General features: G+C 57.7%; 1 protein-coding gene across 1 annotated transcript in view; it reads right to left on the reverse strand.

Moving 5' to 3' along the window:
• Positions 1-37: 37 nt before the first annotated feature.
• PSD (pleckstrin and Sec7 domain containing) overlaps positions 38-20,064 on the reverse strand; it is a 38,253-nt gene continuing 18,226 nt past the window's right edge. The window contains exons 6-17 of the mRNA XM_082054312.1: positions 18,832-19,026; positions 18,266-18,346; positions 17,678-17,790; positions 16,808-16,866; positions 16,188-16,277; positions 6,659-6,702; positions 5,160-5,338; positions 4,229-4,299; positions 3,485-3,642; positions 2,995-3,139; positions 2,202-2,345; positions 38-1,797 (exon numbers count right to left, since the gene is read on the reverse strand). Of these exons, the coding sequence (XP_081910438.1) occupies positions 1,558-1,797; positions 2,202-2,345; positions 2,995-3,139; positions 3,485-3,642; positions 4,229-4,299; positions 5,160-5,338; positions 6,659-6,702; positions 16,188-16,277; positions 16,808-16,866; positions 17,678-17,790; positions 18,266-18,346; positions 18,832-19,026 (1,519 nt within the window). The 3' untranslated portion in view covers positions 38-1,557. The remainder of the gene's footprint in view (positions 1,798-2,201; positions 2,346-2,994; positions 3,140-3,484; positions 3,643-4,228; positions 4,300-5,159; positions 5,339-6,658; positions 6,703-16,187; positions 16,278-16,807; positions 16,867-17,677; positions 17,791-18,265; positions 18,347-18,831; positions 19,027-20,064) is intronic.

A 20,064-nucleotide genomic window follows, 5' to 3' on the forward strand; every position in this document is an offset into this window, starting at 1 on the left:
TCTCCCCCCCAAGCCACCTGGGGCCAGGGAGGATTTTTTTTTTTTTTCCTGTGTTATTTTATTTCTCCTTTTTTTTTTTTCTTTTTCAATAGACTCAAAAGAGCAGAATAAAAATTTTGACACATTCGCAAAGTCAGTGCTGAAACCAGCCAGGTCCCAGGCAGCCGAGAACAGAGCCTGTTGACAGCCTACACCTGCAGCCCTTCTGCTGTCCCCAGACTCCTCCCTGTGCACCCTGGGCACTCTGTGGCCATGTTCCACCACTGGACAAGCATCCTCCAGCCCCCGCTGGGGTGGTGGGGCTGCCCCAGCCTGCCCCTCATCTTGGAGAGGAGGGAGCCTGTGGCCAAGGAAGGTGCCACACCACTACTGCTGCAACATGAGGACCTCACAGTGCTGCGGACAGGGCTTTGCCTCCAAGGCCCCGGCCATGCTTTGGAGAAGCAGCATGGGAAGGAAAGCCAGCTCTAGGCTGTGGCAGTCTGATAGGGCAGCAAAGAGACCCCAGGCAACCCTGGTTTTGGGGTTCACCTCTCACCCTCACGCAGGAGTACTTACACACTGCTGCCCAGCACACCTTGGGTACGATGCTCACAGCCAGGCAGCATAAACAGGGCTGGCTGAGGCTGCTGCGGGGCAGGTCACAAATCAGCCATGAACGGAGCAATGGGTGCTGCTACCCCAAGGCCACCACCTGGGTGCTGTCTCTCTTTGAAGGGTTGCTGGTGCCGAAGCGGGGCTGGGATGCAGGCAGCAGCACGCGCAGGAGCCCATGCTCAACTTGCTGCAGGGGGCAAGCAGTTGTCCCCCTGAGTCCATGTAAAAATCTCTCCCCCCCCCAGAATGCAGTGCCTACAGGACATGGCTGGGTTTGTGGTTTTGTTTTTTTAAAACAGTTCCCAAAAAGCATCAAAAGTAGCCCCAAAAAAAACTCCCTCGTGGTCAGCTCAATCTGGTACTAAAAAGTGCAAAACTGTATCACAAAAACCGTTCAAAAGTTGTAAGAAAGCGGGGAGGGTGCAGAGGTGGCAAGGAGGTGGCCAGGTGCCATCACCCTGGCTCCTCTGGCCACCAGCCCCAGAAGAGGTGACAGGCCAGGGCTGGCCCCCTCCTGTCTGCCCCCTATGGCACAACGGAGCTGAAGGAGAAGCGGTCACTGGCTTTGTTTTGCTGCATTTTTGTCTTTTTTTTTTTTTTTTTTTTTTTTTTTTTTAAAACCACTGAAGAATGGAGACCAGTGCGTGGGGTTTGGTGGTTCTCCCTCCCCAGGGCAGGGGGACTGGGTCCTGCAGCCAAGCACAGGACAAGGAGGGGCAGGAACAAGTCTGATGGGGTTGACGATGCAAGGACCAGGGACTGTCCTGCTCTGCCACCGTCTCTGGTGGAGGGGCTGCAGTCATGCCTGGCTGGTCCTGGCAGCCAGGGAAGGGCTGTCACCCCCTGGCTTGTGCCGCAGACAGACGGACTCATGCAGGGTCTCGGCAGGTACGTGGCCTCCACCCTGGCGCGGGGCGGGGCAGGAACTGAGCTGCAGCGCAGGTGGCTGATGCCCCTCACTTACAACTTCTGGGGGTGGCCGGGGGGCTGGCGGCTGGCACGCTCCGAGACGTTGCGCTTCACCTTGGTGGCTGTGCCAGAGGACTCTGCATTGAGCGAGGGGCTGGAGCGAGATTTTTTCAGGCCATCATCGTCCCCATCAGCTGTGTCAAAGAGGGTGGACTCGAATGCCGCCAGGTCCTCAGAGCCAGCCTTCAGCTTGGCCCGCAGCAGCATGGCATAGGTGCCATAGCGGGATTTCTAGGGGGCAAGAGCAGCAGAGAGAAGGGTGGAGAAGCTGGCCGCAGTCCCGTCAGCCAGCATCTCAGCGTGGGTGCAATGCTTGTGGTCCCTCCACCCCAGCCAGCATTCAAGGGCCGGGGAGGGATGCTCATGGTCCCTTCCCCCCATACTGGGGCCCCACCGTGGCAGAGAGACCCAGTTTTGGGACTGGCAGCGCCATGGCACATCTCAGCCAGCCTCCAAACCCAGGGAGTCACTTACCCGCCCAGGTGGGTGCAGAGCTGGGGCACTGTGGCAGTACCTGCTGTACCCAAGGCCATTCAGCTGACCAGGACAGGGGGATGGGTGGTCCCATCGCTCAGGGATGGCCAAGCAGACAGGGGAAGAGGAACTGGAGGTAAAGGGGGAATCCCGCAGCTCACCTCAAACTCCAGATACTCTTCCCTCTGCTTCAGCTCCTCATACTCCTTGCCCTTCACCTTCTTCTCAGGCAGCGAGGAGCGATGCTCCAGCAGCTCTGCTGACATCGTCTTGAACTTGGTCTCATGGCTCTTCACCTGCTCCTCCTGGGGAAGGGTGGCACCATGTCAGTGCCCTCTCTGTTCTGCCCAGCCCCTTGTAGCCCCTCAGCTGCAGGTGTGTGTAGTGTGAGGCAGCTGGGGCCAGAATCCATTTCTCCCCTCCCTGGTCCAACCAAGATCTTAGCTTCTGGTCCTGGGTTATTTATTTTTTCTTTTTATTTAAATGGCAGGGAAAAGCACAGGCCCTTGGGGGCAGTCTGCTCCTGCATGGAGTGGGGGCTGGCTGTGGCCTTAAAGCAGAAGAATTTAATCCCCTCCAAAACCAGGCTGGTGTTTTTTTTAATCCTTCCCGCTCTATGAATAACTGTCCTGGCACGCGTGAGCGCCAGTTAATCCCCCCGGCTGGCCACCCTTCAAGGTCCTGGCCGTGGCAGGACCCTGTAGCTGTGGTGTAGGACCACATTCTCCTCCAAGGTTTGACTCCATTGCCCGTCTTCCATCCCTGCTGTGCAAAATGAGACCCACTGCCCCCAACCCAGCCTCAGCACCCCCTTGCTTGGCAGCTCCCCGGCCATGCTCCCTCAGCCCTGCACCCCACTGGGAGGAAGCGCACAGGTCCCTCCACAGGGGACAGTGCCACTAGTAAACCCAGGGGTCTGTCCCAGGCCCGTGGCTTCCCCATGCCATGGCCTACCTGAGACAGCCTGGTGCAGGAGCTGGGCAGCAGTGGGCGGCTGAATTTCTTCTGGGAGCCAATGGCTGCGGGAAAGGGGGGTGCAGAGAACATGGCTGCCACCACATTGATGCGTGTGATCCATGAGTGCATCTGTTCAGGGTTCCTGGGAAGAAAGGCCAAACAACAGGTGGGCTCTAAGTCGCACTATCCATGTCACAGGCAGAGGGACCTGCCCTCCAGCCAAGATCCAGGTTCCCCCAGACCTGCCCTTGGCAAGCCATGGCACCTGGGGCTCTGCCCCTAGCCACCTGGGCCACCATGAGCCCACTAGGGTGGGAAGAAGAGGAGCTGGGCATAGCCCAGCAGTGATACTGGGTCCCTTTTCTTCCAGAAAGACTCAGGACAGGAGAAAGCAATGTAGCTCTAAGCCCCATCCTACCCTCCACCCCAGTCAGAGGAGGCCCTGCGCCCCAGCGTGAGGCCCAGGCAGTGATCTTGGGGGACTCACTGTGCCTGGAAGAGGAAGACTCTCCAGTCGGCTGTCCTGAGGTAGAAGACATTGGGTCGCTTGCTGTAGTCAGATGCCCGCGTGGCAAGTGAATGATGGATGCTAATAGCGTTCTTCAGCTCCTCTTCCGCCAGTGCCTTTCCTGGCTTATACTCCTCCTGCGAGTCACAGGGTGTTTCAGAGCCAGTTTAGGGATGCACCACCCCATAAGTCAGCTCTACGAGGCTGCAGTGACTGCAGGTAAGTGCTGGCAGTGGTAGGCCTTGGAGATCACCCTCCACCAGGCTCCTGCGGGCTCTGCCCCCAGCACACACTACACCCATGGAGAGAGGCTGCATAACCTGGGAACATGGGCTTGGCAACAGCGCAGTGGCTGTTCCACTGCCCTGCAGCTGGGCAGCGTGTGTGCCTGCAGGAGACTGCACTTACAGCCCAAACCCCCCCCCACAGCAAAGACCCAGTGCCTCCTCTTTCCCCAAGCCAAGCCCCCACTTGCAGTGCCCTTGTCTGGCAGCCACCTTCACCACCCCCTCTGAGCCCAGGTACTCTGGGAACAGAAAGGCCACCAGATCCCTGGGCAAGAGTTCAAGTAGGCATGGTGCTGAGTCTGATTAGAATGGGCTTTGCAATGCTGTGCATGGGAGACCCTCTCTCGCCGCTGTGGGGATTGCTGTGACCTCCTTCCCTGGGTCAAGGACAGTCCCTCTCCCTGGTGTGGATGTGAGCAGCCCCACTGCTGCCTACCTTCTGCAGGTAGAGAATCATCCCCTTCAGGATGGCGTGGAAGGGCTTCCAGCCGCGCTTCCCTCGGGGTGCTGCCAGGGAGGAGAGAGCAGCCCAGACATCAGCCGCAGCACGGAGAGAAGGGAGGCAACCCTCCCCCAATCCTCCTCCAGCCAGCCTTGCTGCAGCACACGTCACCCCACCCCGGGGACAGCAGCACGCCAGGACTGTCCCCATGCACCTGAACTGTGCCGGCCGTGTGCCTGGCAGATGGTGCTGCTGGCAGGGGGCTGCCTGCCACCCCCTGGGGCCCGCACCGCTGGGCTCCGCACCTCGCTCCCCGCCTCACCACGCTCCCTCCTGCCTCACCACTCCTGCTCAGCTTCACTGCTGCCTCCCCACTCTGGGATGGGGCTGAGGCGGTGCTGCCCACCAGGTAATGCTGGCTGCAAAGCGTGGCTGCATCTAATCAGATCAAGGCAACATCAGATGGCCAGGGCTTAGAGCAGATTTTAAGGAGGAAACAGTGAATGTGCATGGCAGTGCCCAGCCAGCAGCAGCTCACTATGCTGCTCGTTTACCACACCACAGGACACCTTCCCTTGTCCCCACTATTCTGGGGCAAGGGTGCACGCCTCAGGGAGCCCACCCCAACTTTCCCATTTTCAGCACTGCAGGCAAGGGCTGCACTGTCCGATGCCAGCTCAGCCTCTGCCCAGCCCTGATGGTGGAGCTGGACAGGCAGGGAGAGGCTTTCAGGCTCCCCAGCCTGAGGCCTCAATTATGCCCATCACAGCCACACAGACAGGGCACAGGGGGCTGATGCTGGAGGCTGGCATGATGCCACAGTCAGATGTCACAATGACTCCTGCTCTGCTCCCTGCTGGGTTTCTGGAGCTCACTGGTGCTCTCTCACCCCCGAGACCCTCCCATGGGCTCCCCAGGCACCTACTTTTCTTGCAGTCCGGATCAGCGTGGATCTTGCGCACTAACAGTCCATGCTTGTAGGTGGCGATGCTGGAGTCTTGGGAGAAGTCCAGAAAGGGGTTACTGCAGCTGCTGATGCGCTTGATGGACTTAGGGTTGGGGTCTGCCAGCTCTGAGAGGGACTTTCTCAGCTCCTCTTCATCTCTGCCAGGCACAGATTTGGGTGGGGAAAGGGGTTGTTACCTTGCTGGGGAAAGCAAACACCAAGCCTTCTACTTGCTGGTGCCATTTTAAGGCCTGGCTTCTGAAAGGGAGGGCAGGAGAAGCGGAACAGGCAGAGCAGTCACCAATAGAGAGCATCCTAAACCCACTCGTGCCTCTGTGCCCCTGCTCTTCTAGGCTGGCAGCTGTGGTACTGCCTGACTGCCCTAAAGATAAGGCATGGGGGTGTCTGCTGCTGGCTCAGGGTGGGGGCCCTGTCTGCCCCAGGAGCATTTTTTGAGAGGGCTGGGACTAATGTTGGAATGTTGGCCAACATGATGAGCCAGGGGCCATGGAGGAGCAGTGCCCTGGGGCTTGGCACCACCACAACCCCACTGTCCCATGGTGTACCAGTTCATAGGCAGGAGCTGGCAGGAAAGAGGGTCTAGAGTAAAACCCCCTCAAAGAGAGAGCCTGGCTGTGGTCCCCACTTCTTCAGGGCAGCAGCCAGGCTATGGGGCTCAGAGCCATCAGCTGAATGGTGCAGGGAGCCCCAAAGGCTCTAGGGGCACTAGCCCCAGGGCAGAAGCACGGGTGGGCATGAAAAAAGGCAGGCCCCCCTTGCACTCTCCCTCCAGGTCATGGTCCCTTGCACTGCAGGCAGGGTGCTGTGGGCAGGGTGCATTGGTGCTGTTCCCCCCTCTCCCGGCAGGAAGATGTGGGAGCCCAGAGCTGCTGCCTCTCCCCTCCCTCTAACCCGTTCACTGCTAATTAAACCCCTCAGCATCTGCCTGCGTCTCCATGGCAGCAGCCCGAGCGCATTGGCTCAGTGCTGGCAGTACTACCGGGCTGATTAATCCCCGCAGCGCGGGCGCTGCCGCTCCTGCTGCTGGAGATGGCAGCTGTGGGCGAGGGTACGGGCACCTTGTGAGGCCCCAGCACAGCCAAAGCCCCCTAGAGCCTGCCTGCTCCCACCCCGGGCACAACCACCAAGGCAAGAAGCAATGTTAAAACTGCAGGGAGCTGTGGCCTCAGGCAGCCTTCCCCCAGCATGCTGGGGAAGAGGTCCCCATCGAGGTGCTCAGGGCAGCCAGAGGTACGCTGCCACCACAGTTCTCCAGGCACCTCCATCCCATCTCCTCTCAACTCGTCCCATCCCACATCCTCACAGCCCTGCAGGATTGTGGCTGATCGGCCCTCTAGGTAGGGGGATGCTCTGGTGGGGAGGGCAGCAGGGTCAAGGAAGCCCCCCTTAATGCCTGCAAAGTGGCCCCACTGCCCACCCAGCACCAGACAGCAGCATAGCCCAGGAGGGATACTCACATGGCCCACTGTAGCTTCTCATTCTTGATGGAGCCGTACAGTGTCTGTGGAAAGAAGAGCAAGGGATCAGCAGGAGAGTGATTCCAGGTCAAAGGAGCTGCTCTGGGGACAGAATGGGGACGTCAGGCTGGCTCAGGTGCACTGGAGGTTAAGACAGCTCCAGGGCAGTTCATCCTGGTCCAGCGCTGGCCTGGCCAGCTGACTGTGTTTCAGGGCTACAGGTACCTTCTGCAAACCCACACACACCCTGGGCACAGCGCTGGGGCACAGCCCTGGCTGTCTCCCTTCCTCCTCTGCCTGCCCATGACAGTGGCATGGCATTAGCAGCATGACAGCGAGGCACACCAAGCATTTCCAGTCCCTCAGGAGATCCACTTTTCTCTGCTCCAGGGTGTCCCAGGCTGGCCAAAGGCCTGGCTTTCAGGAGGCCCAGGCCCCAGGCAGGCAAGACTTTGGGCTAGACTTTGATGGTGTATACATGCTGCACCCTGCTTGGTGGAACTTCAGCCTCGCCCAACGCCTCCAGCAGCTCCAAGACACCACATACCACAGCCAGTGACCTGCCATGAGCCACCTGTCCTGGGATGGCAGAAGTGGGCTCATGGCAGAACCCACTGCTCCACAGCGATGTGATGCTCCTGTGGGAAGCTGCCCAGAAGAACGCTTAAGCTTTGGGAGAGACTTCAACAGGGTGCTGACCGTGGACTTGCAGAGACATCAGCACACTATCATTCATTAAGATCTCAGAGGACCTCACGGCTGGTCAAGGCGGGATGGGTGTTTGCCTACAGCTGAGCTGCTGCTGCTCAGGGTGGCTGTGGCCTGGACCGACCCTGTCCCCAGCACTTCCCTAAGCACCCTGCCCTCCCAAACACTGCCAAGCTGAGCAAGGCAGGACCCGCTGTCTGCATGTCAGCACAGGAACAAGCTGAGCCTGCCTGCAGCAGGATGCTCCAGGGCCCCACTCCCAAGCATTTGTCCGGTCCAAGCTGGGTGCAAGCCAGAGCCGCTCTTCAAGGCTCTGCAGCCGGGGAGGCTCTGGAGAGGGTTTCAACACAGCGCTTGCAGAGGGCTTCAGAGCAAGATCTGGAAGGCATCATCCTTGGAGGAACATAATTGAGTCTCGCACATGCTGTTCAGGCAGCTGTCAACATCCATCACTGGGCCAGAGACTGCTGCTGAGAGATCTTGCTGGTGGCTGAGAAAGTACAACTGGAGGCGTGCAGGGGCCCAGGAAAGCCAGCCAGCAGATAGGCCCCAGCGGTGTCTGGGGAAGGAACTTCCATCACTCCCCCAAGAGGCACAGCAGCCAGGACAGAGCGGGGACCAACTCCCTCCCTCACTTCCCTGTCAGGGGAATGGCAGTACAGCATCAGCTTGTTTCTCAGAGGATGAAAGGGATCGCCCTGATCTGCAGGCAGAAAGTAGGGTTCACTTCCTCCTGGGAAGACAGGAGGTTCACGGATGAGGTACAGCCTCAGTGCCCAAGTGGAGATTAGACCCCAGCCCCACTTATGCAGTCCCAGTGCCAGAGGGGCAGGATGCTAAAGTGTGAGCAGGGGGTACCTGCTGGAGGGCTGGCAGAGGTGGCTGGAGAGCATGGGTTGCAAAGAGACCTAGAAAAGAGCATGGGAGATAAAAAGCAACCCAAAGTCCTGAAGAACCTAACCTGGGAGAAGAGCAGGGGGAGAAGCAGGCATCTCAGAGCAATGTGAATGACAAGGAATTGCCACGGGAAACGTAGGGAAAGGGATCTTACTGCCAGGGATGTAGCCGAGAGATGCTGAGAACCAACAGGCACAAAAAGGAGATTGGAAAACTGGCACAGAGACATGGAGACTGGGAACCACAGAAAAGCTCCTCAGAACAAGCAGGCAGGATGGGACATGTGGCTTGGCTTCCATCCAGCTCAGTGACAATATAGAGAGGGGTCAGATCTGCACCCCGAGGAAGTGAGACGTGAGCCAGCTGCATGTGGATTTTGGAGGACAGGGTGAGGTGCTGCAGGAGGGGACTGTGGCCCCCAGTCCCACAGGGCTTGCGCGAGGCTTGGTGCTAAATGCTGAGTGAATGAGCTGATGTCAGAAGATGCTCGGGGGGTAATTCTGGACGGCACAGTGCCAGAGCACAGCCTGGCAGAGCACCGCGCTACAAAAACCCAGGCTCTGGGACTGTCAGTGCACACTTCAAAGGCTAAACTGCCTCGTGGCTTCAAAAGGCTCTAGCCACCCTGCTACAAGCCCTGACAGCATCCCTCAAACCCACTGCAGGCAGCAGCTGCCAAGCACCCCCACCTCAGAGACGGGGAGCAGGGGCTGCTCAGCACTCCTGTGCGAGGGAACTGTGAGCTGCAAACGGGGAAGCTGGGAGGGCTGAGAGGGCAATGAAAAGCTTTACGTTTACACTTAAATCCTGCCAAGACTCTGCTTCGCTAAACACTAACCCCAGCCAACACCGGTCTCGAGAACAAAGCTGCTGGACTCAGCCTAAGTCCTAGCTGAGAAGATGCACTCCAGCCACAAAGCCCATCCTGCTCTTCTGGTCCCATGGTAGTACCACCTCTGACCAGTCCTGGCTCTTTGGTGCACAGAACACGTCTGCTGGAGAAGCACAGGTGGTGCAGGCTCCTGAAGCCTAACTTGCAACCACATCAGCAGAGACCAGAGACACCAGCTGAATCACTCAGCAGGTCCCTCTCTCCAGACTGCCTTTGCTCCATAGATTCCTCTTGGGCCAAAAGGACAGCTCTGAACTTGCAAGTACTGCTCACAAGAAAGCGGAGCACTGGCTCCATGCCACCACGGCTGACCCCAAGTGTAGTCAGGGCTTTTTGTCATCGCTCGGTTATGAGCTCACTGCTGCGGCAGGCAGCACCAGCCAGCTCTGCCCTAGACATGTGCAATGTTGAAGAGACCTACAAATATACTGTCCCAGCAGGATTTCTAATTGAACCAACAACATCCTTCTTTGATGCCTTCCTTCTCAAAAAGCGGGCTGAGAGGACATCCCAGAGTCCTGCTCCAGCAAACATCTCCAGGAGGAGTGGGGGCTGCACTGGGCAAGAGGCAGGTGGCTCTGATGCTCCAACCCAGCCCTAACACTGGCCCTGCTGGAGACAGCCCTACACAGGCAGGGTAAGGAGAAGACATCCTCCTTCAGCTCCTCAGCTCAGAGCAGACCACAGTGGAGATCCAGTGCTGATCTGGGGAGCCAGGCACCAAGCTGGCCTGGACACAGCTTTGACACATACAGGACTGTACCAAGGGCCGTAGCGCAGCACTCAAGTAATAGAAGAGGGTTGAGGTGAGAATTTAGGCATCCAGCAGAGGGTTTTAACCCTTTCAGGGGTTCCTCTTTTATGGATCATAACTCTTATGGACATGTCCCCTTTCCAGTCTGATGGTTCCTGTGCTAAGCAACACAGTGCTAAGCTCTAAGTGCTGCAAGATGCCCTGTGCTGATCAAGGCTCCCCTTCCTCTTGCCATCCCTGTGACCAGCCACAGCTGCGTGACATTCTGCAAGACAGACTTCACAGCCAACAAGCGCCCTCCCTGCAGTCATTCTGCCTTTCTCAGTGCATGGCAGCATTTCAATACAAGAGCTCAATTGCTGGCTTTCCCCAACTTTTCCTTAGCAAAATATCTTTACACCCAGCCACAAAGCTCTGTCAGGTCCCCCAGGCAGCCAGACTCCCCAGCTGCGCAGATAGGAACGGCACCATCAGATCAGCGACACATATCAGTGGGAACCATACCTATGTCAGGTCCCTTATTAAACCCCCTGATGCCTCCCCAGCACACACAACCCATGCTCAAGAACAACTCACCACCTGGTACACACCAACACGGCTGCACATACCCCGTGTCCCCCCCCTCCACTGCAGAGGGGCTGCTGCATACACACAGAGAAGAGTGACTTGGGGACAGACTTTTTTCCCCATTGGGTGGGCTGCCCTGGGGACAGTGTTCTGTGTGGTGTCACCTTCCACCCTGCTGCAGGCATAAGTAGCAAGCAGCAGGAGCCAGCTACCCACCCCTGCCCCATGCTTTCAACTCAACAACATCATAAGCAGCACCAACATCTTTTAAAACATTCCTTGCCCAGCTGACTACCCACCCCAGGACAGCAGACCCATCTATCCCTCCCAGCACATCCCCACAGCGCAGCAAGCAGCAACTGAGCGTCTCCCTTCCAACTGCATATTTCCATTCGAGTGCGTCACAACTTAATGCTGCCCCCAGACTGTACTGCGCTACGACAGCATCGTCGCTTGGCATGGCTCTGATGTCTCCACTGGGCTGGCTTTGACCATGGGGGCAGCCCAGGTGGCTCTGGGGTACCCCTGCCTGCCTTGCCCCACCCTGCCTGCAGCGCAGGGACCGGTGAGGACTCTTCTTTCCCTGCTACACCAAAGGCAGGCACCCAACCGAGGTAGGATGTGCCCAGAGACAGCCTGTATGCTTCTCCCCACCTCAGACTGACACACACCAGGATAATACCTCCAAAACGGATGCTGGCTCACAGCGAGGAAGCTCTTGGCAGTAAAAAGCCCTTTTTTGTCCAGGCAGCCACTCCTTCCTCTCTAGCTCTGCTCGGCTGGGAGCCTGGGCTGCAGTGTTGCCCCTCTATGCTGCCTTGCAGCTCTCCCTGCCACTCCAGCCGGGTGCCAGTGTGCCCCAGCCGGGCTGGCAGGGCTCAGCACAGCCCTTGGCGAGGAGCCCGCAGAGCTTGTCACTTAAGCTAAGCTGGAGGGCTGGTCCCAGCGGTACGGCTCTGTCCTGGATTCTTCTCCCAGCAATGTTTTCGAGCAAGCGTTGCTGTCAAGCCATCGTAAGTGGCGCAATGTCACCCGGGTCTTGCCGTGCTCCTGCTAGCCCCGTGCTCGGGGTGGGCTGGGGGGTTGGAGGCGGGGACCCTCGGGCGGAGGGTGGCTGATGGGAACCCGGCTCCGCAGAAATCAGGCTGGGGAGGGAGATGAGGCTGGCTGCTCGCTAGATCCATACCAAGGCTGAGGCTCTCGCAACGGGGGAGTCAGGTGGCTGTCCGGGCATGTCCGTCCGTCTGTCCGCCCGCCCGCCCGTGTTCCCGCCGGCGCGCAGGGCGCTGCGCATCCCTCCGCGGCACCCCGCGCTCCCCCGGCCCGCCGCTTACCGGCTTCTTCTTGCGGCGGTTCTGGAGGCGGCTGACCACCAGGTCGGTGTAGAGCACCGGCTTGAGGGTGCGGGAGCGCTGGGGCCAGCCGTAGCAGAAGGTCTCCACGCCGCGGTAGTTGCGCCCGTAGCGCACCGAGCACATGGAGCGGGACCGCATGCGCCCCGCGCTGCTGTTGATGCTGTTGACGCCGATCATCCTGCCGGCGGCGGCGGGGGGAGGGCGGCGGGGTGCCCGGCGGCCCTGCCCGGCCCTGCCTGCCCTGCCTGCCGCGGCCCGCTCCGCCGCCGCCTGTTGAAGCCGGGCCGGGCCGGGCAGGGCTCGGCGGCTGCTGCCCGACAGAGGCGGGGCCCCGCCCCGCCCCGCCCGCCGCAGCCAATGGCGACCCGCGGCGCCCGGCCGAGCCGAACCGAGCGGGGCCGAGCCGAGCCGGTCCCGCGGGGACAGCGGCGGGCAGCCCGCGCCGCGGGGCAGCAGCCACGGCGCTGATGCCACACGAGCTGCCGGAGCTGCCCCCGCTGCATCAGCTGGCCCTCCCTGCCCCCTTTCCGCCCCAGCAGCGAGAGCGGGAGCAGGTGGCCGGTGACATCTCGAGGGCCTCCTGGGCTCCATCGGGCGGGCAGCACCTCCACTCTGCCAACTAGGTAGGCTTCAGAGCTGCTGCTGCAGCCCAGCTTGCACCAGGGACTTCCAAAGGGCTGAGCTGGTAGATCTCAGACCTTTCGTCTTCAGCGTCCACCCCACACTTAACTCTCCTGCCCATTTCTTCGAGGTCAGGCCAGAGAAATCAGTAGCTAGAGCTGCCCAGCTGGTTAAGGGCAGGATGTAGATGCTCCCATCAGCTGTTCCCATGAATAAGCAAAGGACTGGGTATCCTTGCTGAAGATACAAGGATCAATGTGTTATTTAGTCAGGCCTGACTGAGTAGGAGATGTGGCCAGTGGAGAAAGGGAAATTTTCCACTCTGTCTTAACTGCTTGGCATAGCGATCACTGAGCAAAACTTGTGAGGGAGGGGGAATGGGTGCCTGGTGCATCAGACATACTGGGCTGCCCTTGAGGCCGGGAAGAGCCACAAGAGACGGGGAGAGCAGCGTATCACTCCCAGGAGAAACAGAAAAAAAAAGACATAGCCTGTGGGATTAGACTGAGCAATCATTCCTGTGATTACAGCTCAGAGGTGGGAGCCAGGGCTTTCTTCCCACATTGCTAATCACTTACCCAGCACTCTGAGTGTGTGAGCCCTGCAGTTGTGCCTTCAAGCTGGAAGGTGGGGGCACATCCTACCTTCCTCCCCCAGACCCGACTGCATTGTCAGGTTTAATTCATTAACATCTGTGAAGTGTTCTTGCTCCTGGGCTGAAAGGCAGCACAAATTTGGCTCACTCCTGCAATCACTAAGCAGCGCTGTGGAGAAATGTGGCCTGATTTGGCCCTACTGTGCTGGTACTGGCCAGCGAAGAATAAGGTTAAGCTAAAAGGTTAAGGAAGGAGGGGAAGACCTAAGGCTCCGCAAAACAATCAATCATGTAAAGGCCAAATCCACATCTGAAATATGACAGACAACCAGCAACAGTGAGTGAAATCCCACAGGGCCTGGGCTAGAATCACACTGACAAGAGAAGAGAAGAGAACAACATCTCAAGAGCTAACCAAAATACCACCAGCTCCAGCATGTCCCACTTCACCTCTGTCCTTGCAGGGTCAGCAGCGGCCTTTGTTTGGCCACAGAAATTTGAGTCCAAGCCTGCAGACGTGGGCATCCTTGGGCACGACATTATATGGGTTCTTATATCCTTGGTGCAGCTCCCTATCCCAGGTAGGGAGAACACCCAAGCTGGAGAGCTGGGCAGCTCTGCCTGTGAAGCACGATTCTCCAGGGCAGGTTTCAGAGCCAAAAGAAAGTGTTTCCAGCAGCAGGAGCTGAGTGCCGGTAAGACATCACTGCCTTAGTTCCAGCAGTAGTGCCGTGCAGGGCATGGTGAGGCACTGCCAGTGAGGGGGACGTGGTGCTCAGCTGTGAAAGCACAAGCTTTCAAGTGTTTTCATTTTTTCTGCATAAAACTGGGATTGTTTACATGTATTATCTAGTAGCAGATAAAGTTCTTGTCTGACTCAAGCTGCCACCTGCTCTCAGGCATCGTGCTGCGTTTGTCTTGGGACTCCCCGCAGTCAGAGACGAGGGGAGCACCCAGGCTCTGCATGGGTCTATTCCTGCTGTTTCTGTTCCCTGGCAGGGAGTGCTGTGGGTGGGGGTTACCTCAAGCCCCCCAGCTCTGAAGCTTGTGGGGCAGCAATCTGCACTATCTGCCCAGGCAGGGTTGGGAAGAGCCCACAGGACCATTCTTCTGCACTAGTGGAACTGCCCAAGACCCAGCCCTTAGCTTTGGGAAGCTCCTCTGAAGCCCGTCAGCCCTTCCCCTCCCCTGCTGCCCTTAGGAAATGCGTGTGCTCCCAGAGCGCTAAAATTAGTCAGCCAGCTGTGCGGCACACTTGCACAGGAGCCTCAGTCCCCAGGCACAGCCGACAGCCAGGTCCGCTGAGGGGGCAGCATCCTACCTGGGATAAAAATGGGACCAGCACAGGCTGCCACAGGGAGGGCAGCTGAAAGCAGCTGGCAGAAAGGAGAGGGTGTCTTCTCTGGCCAAGCCTGGCAAAGGCTGCCCAGGAAAGGCACAGCCCCTTCGGACACCTTTCCTTGCTGCCCCCCTCCCCAGCACAGGCCAACAGTGCTTTCCCCACCTCACCCACCCTGGGATCCTGCTCCCCCTTGTATGGGCAGGGGCTCCCCAAAGCAGAGCAGTGCTTCAGGTGAGGAGCTGCAGCCTGCCCCACATGCAGTTCCTCGTGTTGCCTTTCATTCCCCCTCCTCAGCACGGCTCCCATACAGAGGCGGCTGAAAAGCGGCGGTGGGAAGCACCGCAGCTGCAGAAGGAACAGGCCATTTTTAGCAGAGCAGCCTCCCCACTGCTGGGGTGCAGGCAGAGCTGTGCAGGGCTGTGCTGCAGCACTGCAGCCGCCCTCCACTGCCTTACACCTGATAAAGGTCTTGGCCCCAACCCATGAGAGAAAGCCTGTAGCTTTGTGGCACTTGCTCACTGCCCTATTTCCCACTGGCTGGAAACTGATGGGATAACATGATCTTGCATGGTTAAACTGTTGGTAATTTGGGGGGTGAAGTTTAACATGGGTGGCGCCTGAAGTGTGGGTACCCAAAGTGGGGCACCGGAGGCTGCAAGGGGGAGCACGCTGAGGAGCCTGTGGAGCTCGGATGCTTCAAGGCGCAGCGGTAGAACTGGAGGACAGGTGTTCGGGACCCTCATTTTGGATGTTCCTATTCCATTTCGGATGCTTAAAGCCTTTTCTGGAGTTGAGTTTAAAATTAGAGGAGAATTTTTTCTGAGTAACTCCTTTTACTGGTGAAGCGTGGGCTGAGAGGGAGGACAGCCCTATTGAGAGCTGCTGGTAACCTCTTAATGATGGGGTGAGCGACACAGCTAGGAATAGACCCACAGAGGCTGAAAAGGGAGCTCAGCTTTTCACCCTCAGTTGCTTTTTTTCATCGACCATCTCCCCCCGTCCAGCACCCTGTGGGAACTGATCTTCCACATCATGAGTATTTGCCAACTGTAGTGCTGCACTGACGGCAATGGTTTCTGCCCAGCAGATCCCATGGGAGCTAAACCTATTCCCAGGGCCCAAGACAGGCAAATGGCAGCTCAGAAAACCCTCCCAAGAACAGGCAATGCCAGAGAAGTGCAGCAGTCCAAGGCTGGAGGTGCTCACTGAACATTGCCCACCCTGGCCAAGCCCTGCTGGGAACTGGGGCAGGCAGGGAGAAGGCAGGAGTCCCCTAGTCACACCAGTGCAGTGAGTTCCCAGCTTCAGGGCTTTCACCACCAACTCACCCTCCCCATTGCCATGGCTTGCTCATGTCATCAGAAACATTCCCTGTGACATGGGAGACAGCTCCAGTCCCAGGGCATGGCCACAGCTTTGGGCTTCAGTGCTTCAGGGAGCCAGGAAGGGCTGAGTACCATGGGGCCAATGCCACAAAACCTCTGTCTGCAGCTGGGCAAACCAACCCTAGTCAACTGCCCCACATGTGCCCCCTTGCTGGCAATGGAGGCACAGCAAGAGCAGTGAGGGCACCAGGACCACAGCCAGAGCTCTGGCATCCATCCTCCTGGGGGTACGGGACAGCCCCGTGTTCCCCCCAGCAAGACAGGAGGAAAGCTGCAGGCCAATGAACCACCATATTTCCTGTATGAGGACAGACACATTCATTGCCTCCCATGTAACCATCCATGAGATCCTACCCAAAGCTCTCACTTTTGCTCCTGCCCCTTGGCTGGTCAGGGAGAGTGACTGAATTTACCTTGAGCAGCTCCTTGGGGAAGTCAGTACCTCCATTGAGTCCCTCCAAGTTCCCAATGAAGTCGGAGCAGGACATTCTCTTTCCAATGTTCTGAGGGAGAGAAACATGAGGGTTACCTTCAGGCCAGGGGCCAGTGCTGGCCGGAGTGGGTCATACAGCCCAGGAACAGAACAACAGTGGGATGACGGGCCAGCCAGGTCTAAGGGAGGCTGCTTGCAGGTGTGGTGAAGCTGCTGGCTTTGCCTAGACTCTGGGAGTCTCCTTTTTCTAAGCTGGGTGCTACCTGCTCCTGAGGGCAGCTGGTTTTGAAGTCCCACTCCCACCTTCTCTCCCCCTGCCCACTTCCTCCTTCTGTCCTCATCCCACCTCCACATCTTCCAGCTCAGTGTGTCTCCTCCAACGCTCCAATCTCCTTCACCAGCCCCTCCTCTCATTCAGCTCTTCTCTCTCCTCACCAGCCATGTTAGGGGTCACCAGCCCTCATGGGCCCAGGGTCCTGTGCCTCCTACTCACATGGCTCTGTCCTTGCAAGTCCCCACTCTTCCCCCAGCACCTACAGTTCAGGGTGGTGGGGACAGAAAGTGCAGAGACAGAAGGGGCCAATGGCAGCAGGAACTTACATGTCCATGCAGATCTGTGTTTAGCAGCATCAGGGCGCAGGTGAGGGTGTGGGCTCCATCTGCAGCATAAGCACAGGACAGGAATTAGAGCCCCTAGCTTGGCTCTGAAGCTGGTGCTCCAGCCTCTCAGCGTCTCAGGCAGGGCACAGGGGCTCTGAGCCCACAAAACAGCCCTGAGCCTCCCACTCTGGGCATGTGGGGCACACAGCAGACAGCGCGGTGCTGGCAGCACGCAGGCAAGTAGGTAGGAGGCCACTGAATTAAAGCTGGTCCCAAACCTGAGCACACAAAATCCCTTCCAAGCCCGCAGCCCCCTCAGCCAGGCAGTGACGCTGCAGCTCATCCTGCAGAGCCCCCAGCACGGCAAGGTGGGACCAGCACAGCCTCCTGCCAGCCAGGCAGCCCAAACCTCACTTGCCCCAGAGCCAGCCCAGAGCAGACCCAGCACGTGGACACACACAGGAGAGGCGCAAAGACGTGAAACGGTACAAAGTAGGTGACTGTGCCACCCTGAGTGCTGAGTACCCGAGTTTTCTCACCTGACTATTCCCTGAGCCGAGAGTCTGAGAGCGGGGGTCTATCTGGTGAGAGGGGCCTTCTCTTGCCTCTTGTGCTAATCTGCTCAAGGTCAGAATTAAGGATGGGTTGAGCCCTAATTTTGCATGATCCAACCAGAGCGGGTTTAAAAGAAAAATAATTCTAAAGCACCCGCCATTTGAGAGAAATGACATCTCTGTAACTGGGGCTGTCTTCTAAGGCTTCAGTACACGCTCTCAGCCCATTCTCTGGTTTCAGTTTGAACACCTTCACCAAGCTGACGAATGGATGGTCTTGCTTGAAACACACGCACATACACACAGAGCTGCTTACCCTCTGAAGAGATGGCATTGGGGTTGCACTCGTAATAGCGCTGGGAAAAATGAGCCAGCACTCGCTCTCGCTCTTGTGTCTCTCCCATCAAGGCCAGCTCCTTTAGAAAGGACCTGTAGAAGTAGCAGCAGCGTTGGTCACACATGATGCCCACCAGCAGCTTCTCCAACCCACTCTGTGCAGGAGTGGAGCTGTGCTTTCTGGTCTGGAGACCCCTCTGTGTGACAGATGATGCTCTGCTGTCACACATGCCACCCAACCTGCTACAGGAGTCCCCTCCAAGCCCACAGCACCATACCCTGCTGGCACATTGCAGAGACCTCCAGCCAACTGCACTGACCATTGAGGTAAGACTAGCGGAGCCCTTTCTTGGTTGTGTGGCTGCGAGATCACTTTGGGAATCACCTCCCCTATTTAAGAGGTAAGAGGATCTCCAGGTGGGAGCACTGGGGTCTGCCTACTTCTGCAGGTCTCTGTGTGAGTGCAGAGGGCAGGGTGCATGCTGGGATCTCACTCGGGTGGTCACCACACACACACACACACACACACACACACACACACACACACACACATACACTCAGCTCTGACCTGAGAGCCTGGTCCAGGCTCATCCCTGTGAACACAAAGAACTTCAGATATTCCCCTGCCACCATCCTGCTGAACTCATTGCTGAAATAGAAAAGAGGGGAGTGAGTGTGGGATCAAACAGACTGTGGGGACAAACAAAGGCACACAGGGGTGAGGTGGATTCCAGGATGGTGGGAGCTCCCCAGGGCTGTGGGAAGCATTCTGGGGACAGAGACACCTCACACTCCCACAAAACTCAGAGGGGTCACCCACAGATCCAATGGAAATACTGGGCATGTAAGAGAAACTGGAAAAGCTTGAGCTGGAGGGGCCCACAAGAGGTCAGTTAGCCATCCCCTTGCCCTGACACCTTACTGAAGCATCCAAGATGCAGTCATGGTACAAAGGTGCCAAACCCTGGATGTCTCTGGGGTGTTCAGACCTTTATAGGGTTCAGACTTTCATAGGATTCCTGCCAGCTATTCCTTGCCAGACCAGTGCCCTGCAAGGGCAGCAGCTGTAGGTGCACCAGGGATGCAGGTGGGCCTCTTGCAGAATGGGCGTTCCTTGTGAATACCCACACGTACTTCTTCCCCAAGTGACGGGCCACATCTGCTTTTTTAAAGCCATCCAGGTTGTAGAGCCTCTTGGCCAGGCGCTTGGCAGCCTCCACATCAGCCTTGTGCCCGTTGGAGAGGGTGTCTGTGCTGCCCAGGGCCAGCTGCTCCACGCTGTCCATCTCTGAGTCTGAGTCCAAAACCAGCTGGCTCATTGGGTGGTCACTGCAATGGGAAGGGACACTCAACATTAGCCTGCCTACAGGTCCTCTCCCCACTCTTGGGAAATGCAGATTCCTCAAACTGCTTTGGAGACCAGCTGCTCACTTGCTGGGTCTCAGGATGAACAACCCTGGTTAGAGACACTTGAGGGCAGGTCAAGGAACTAAGGGAAGGTTTAGGGATGCAGCTGGAGGAGAGGTGGGGTGACAGGACAGCTGCAGTGACTGGTGACAAGGCCAAGGCATTCAAACTCGTGTGGAGAGACAGGACAACTGCTTTGAAGTCCCCGAACTTGAGCCTGTGAAACTGCATTTGTGGGCTCAGGCTCTGCCAAGCTCAGCTGTAGCAGAGACTTGGAGCAGAAACATGTGCATATCACATGCTGTTCTACAGATCCACACTCATTTTTTAACCGGGACAAACTCCTTGTGCTCCTCTCTTGAGCGCAGTTTCTACCCAAAAGAAGACAACTATAATTCTTTCACTCGCCTTTTCCCACCCACCCACTTCAAAGCACTTAATGGAAGGGAAAACTGAGACAGAGAGGGTGAAAACGAAGGAAACCCTCCCAGTCTCCCAGGGGGGTGTACTATCTTCTTCAGGCTGCCCATCAGCTCTCAGCCCACCACGCCTTAAATGGCCACGTTAAGAACGGTTCTTGGCTTAGCCCCCAAAGCTGACTCAGCCACGCAGAAGTTATCCCAACCAAAAAACTAGTTGAATCTAATCAACAACAAACGTTAAGCGACTCTGACCTCGCCCAAACTTTCTGGCAGTCCTCGCAATGTTCCAGTCTGATTTATTTTTAAAAGTCTCTAATTGACTTTTAAGAGGCCTGCTCTCCTGAGCCAATTACCCAGGCCAATCTCCTTGAGGCTCTGCTTCTTCCATGAAGGACGAGCCTCCCTGCTGCTCAGCGCTGCCTGTCCCGGGGGAGCCCTGCACAGCACTGACAGGCTGCCCTGTGCCTCAGGGGACTCTCAGGCACCTTCTTCCCAGCACCCTGACATCTCCAGCCGGCGTGCAGTGGAGGAAGCTGCT

Source organism: Streptopelia decaocto (assembly GCF_964273445.1).
Source record: "Streptopelia decaocto genome assembly, chromosome: 5".
NCBI lineage: Eukaryota > Metazoa > Chordata > Aves > Columbiformes > Columbidae > Streptopelia > Streptopelia decaocto.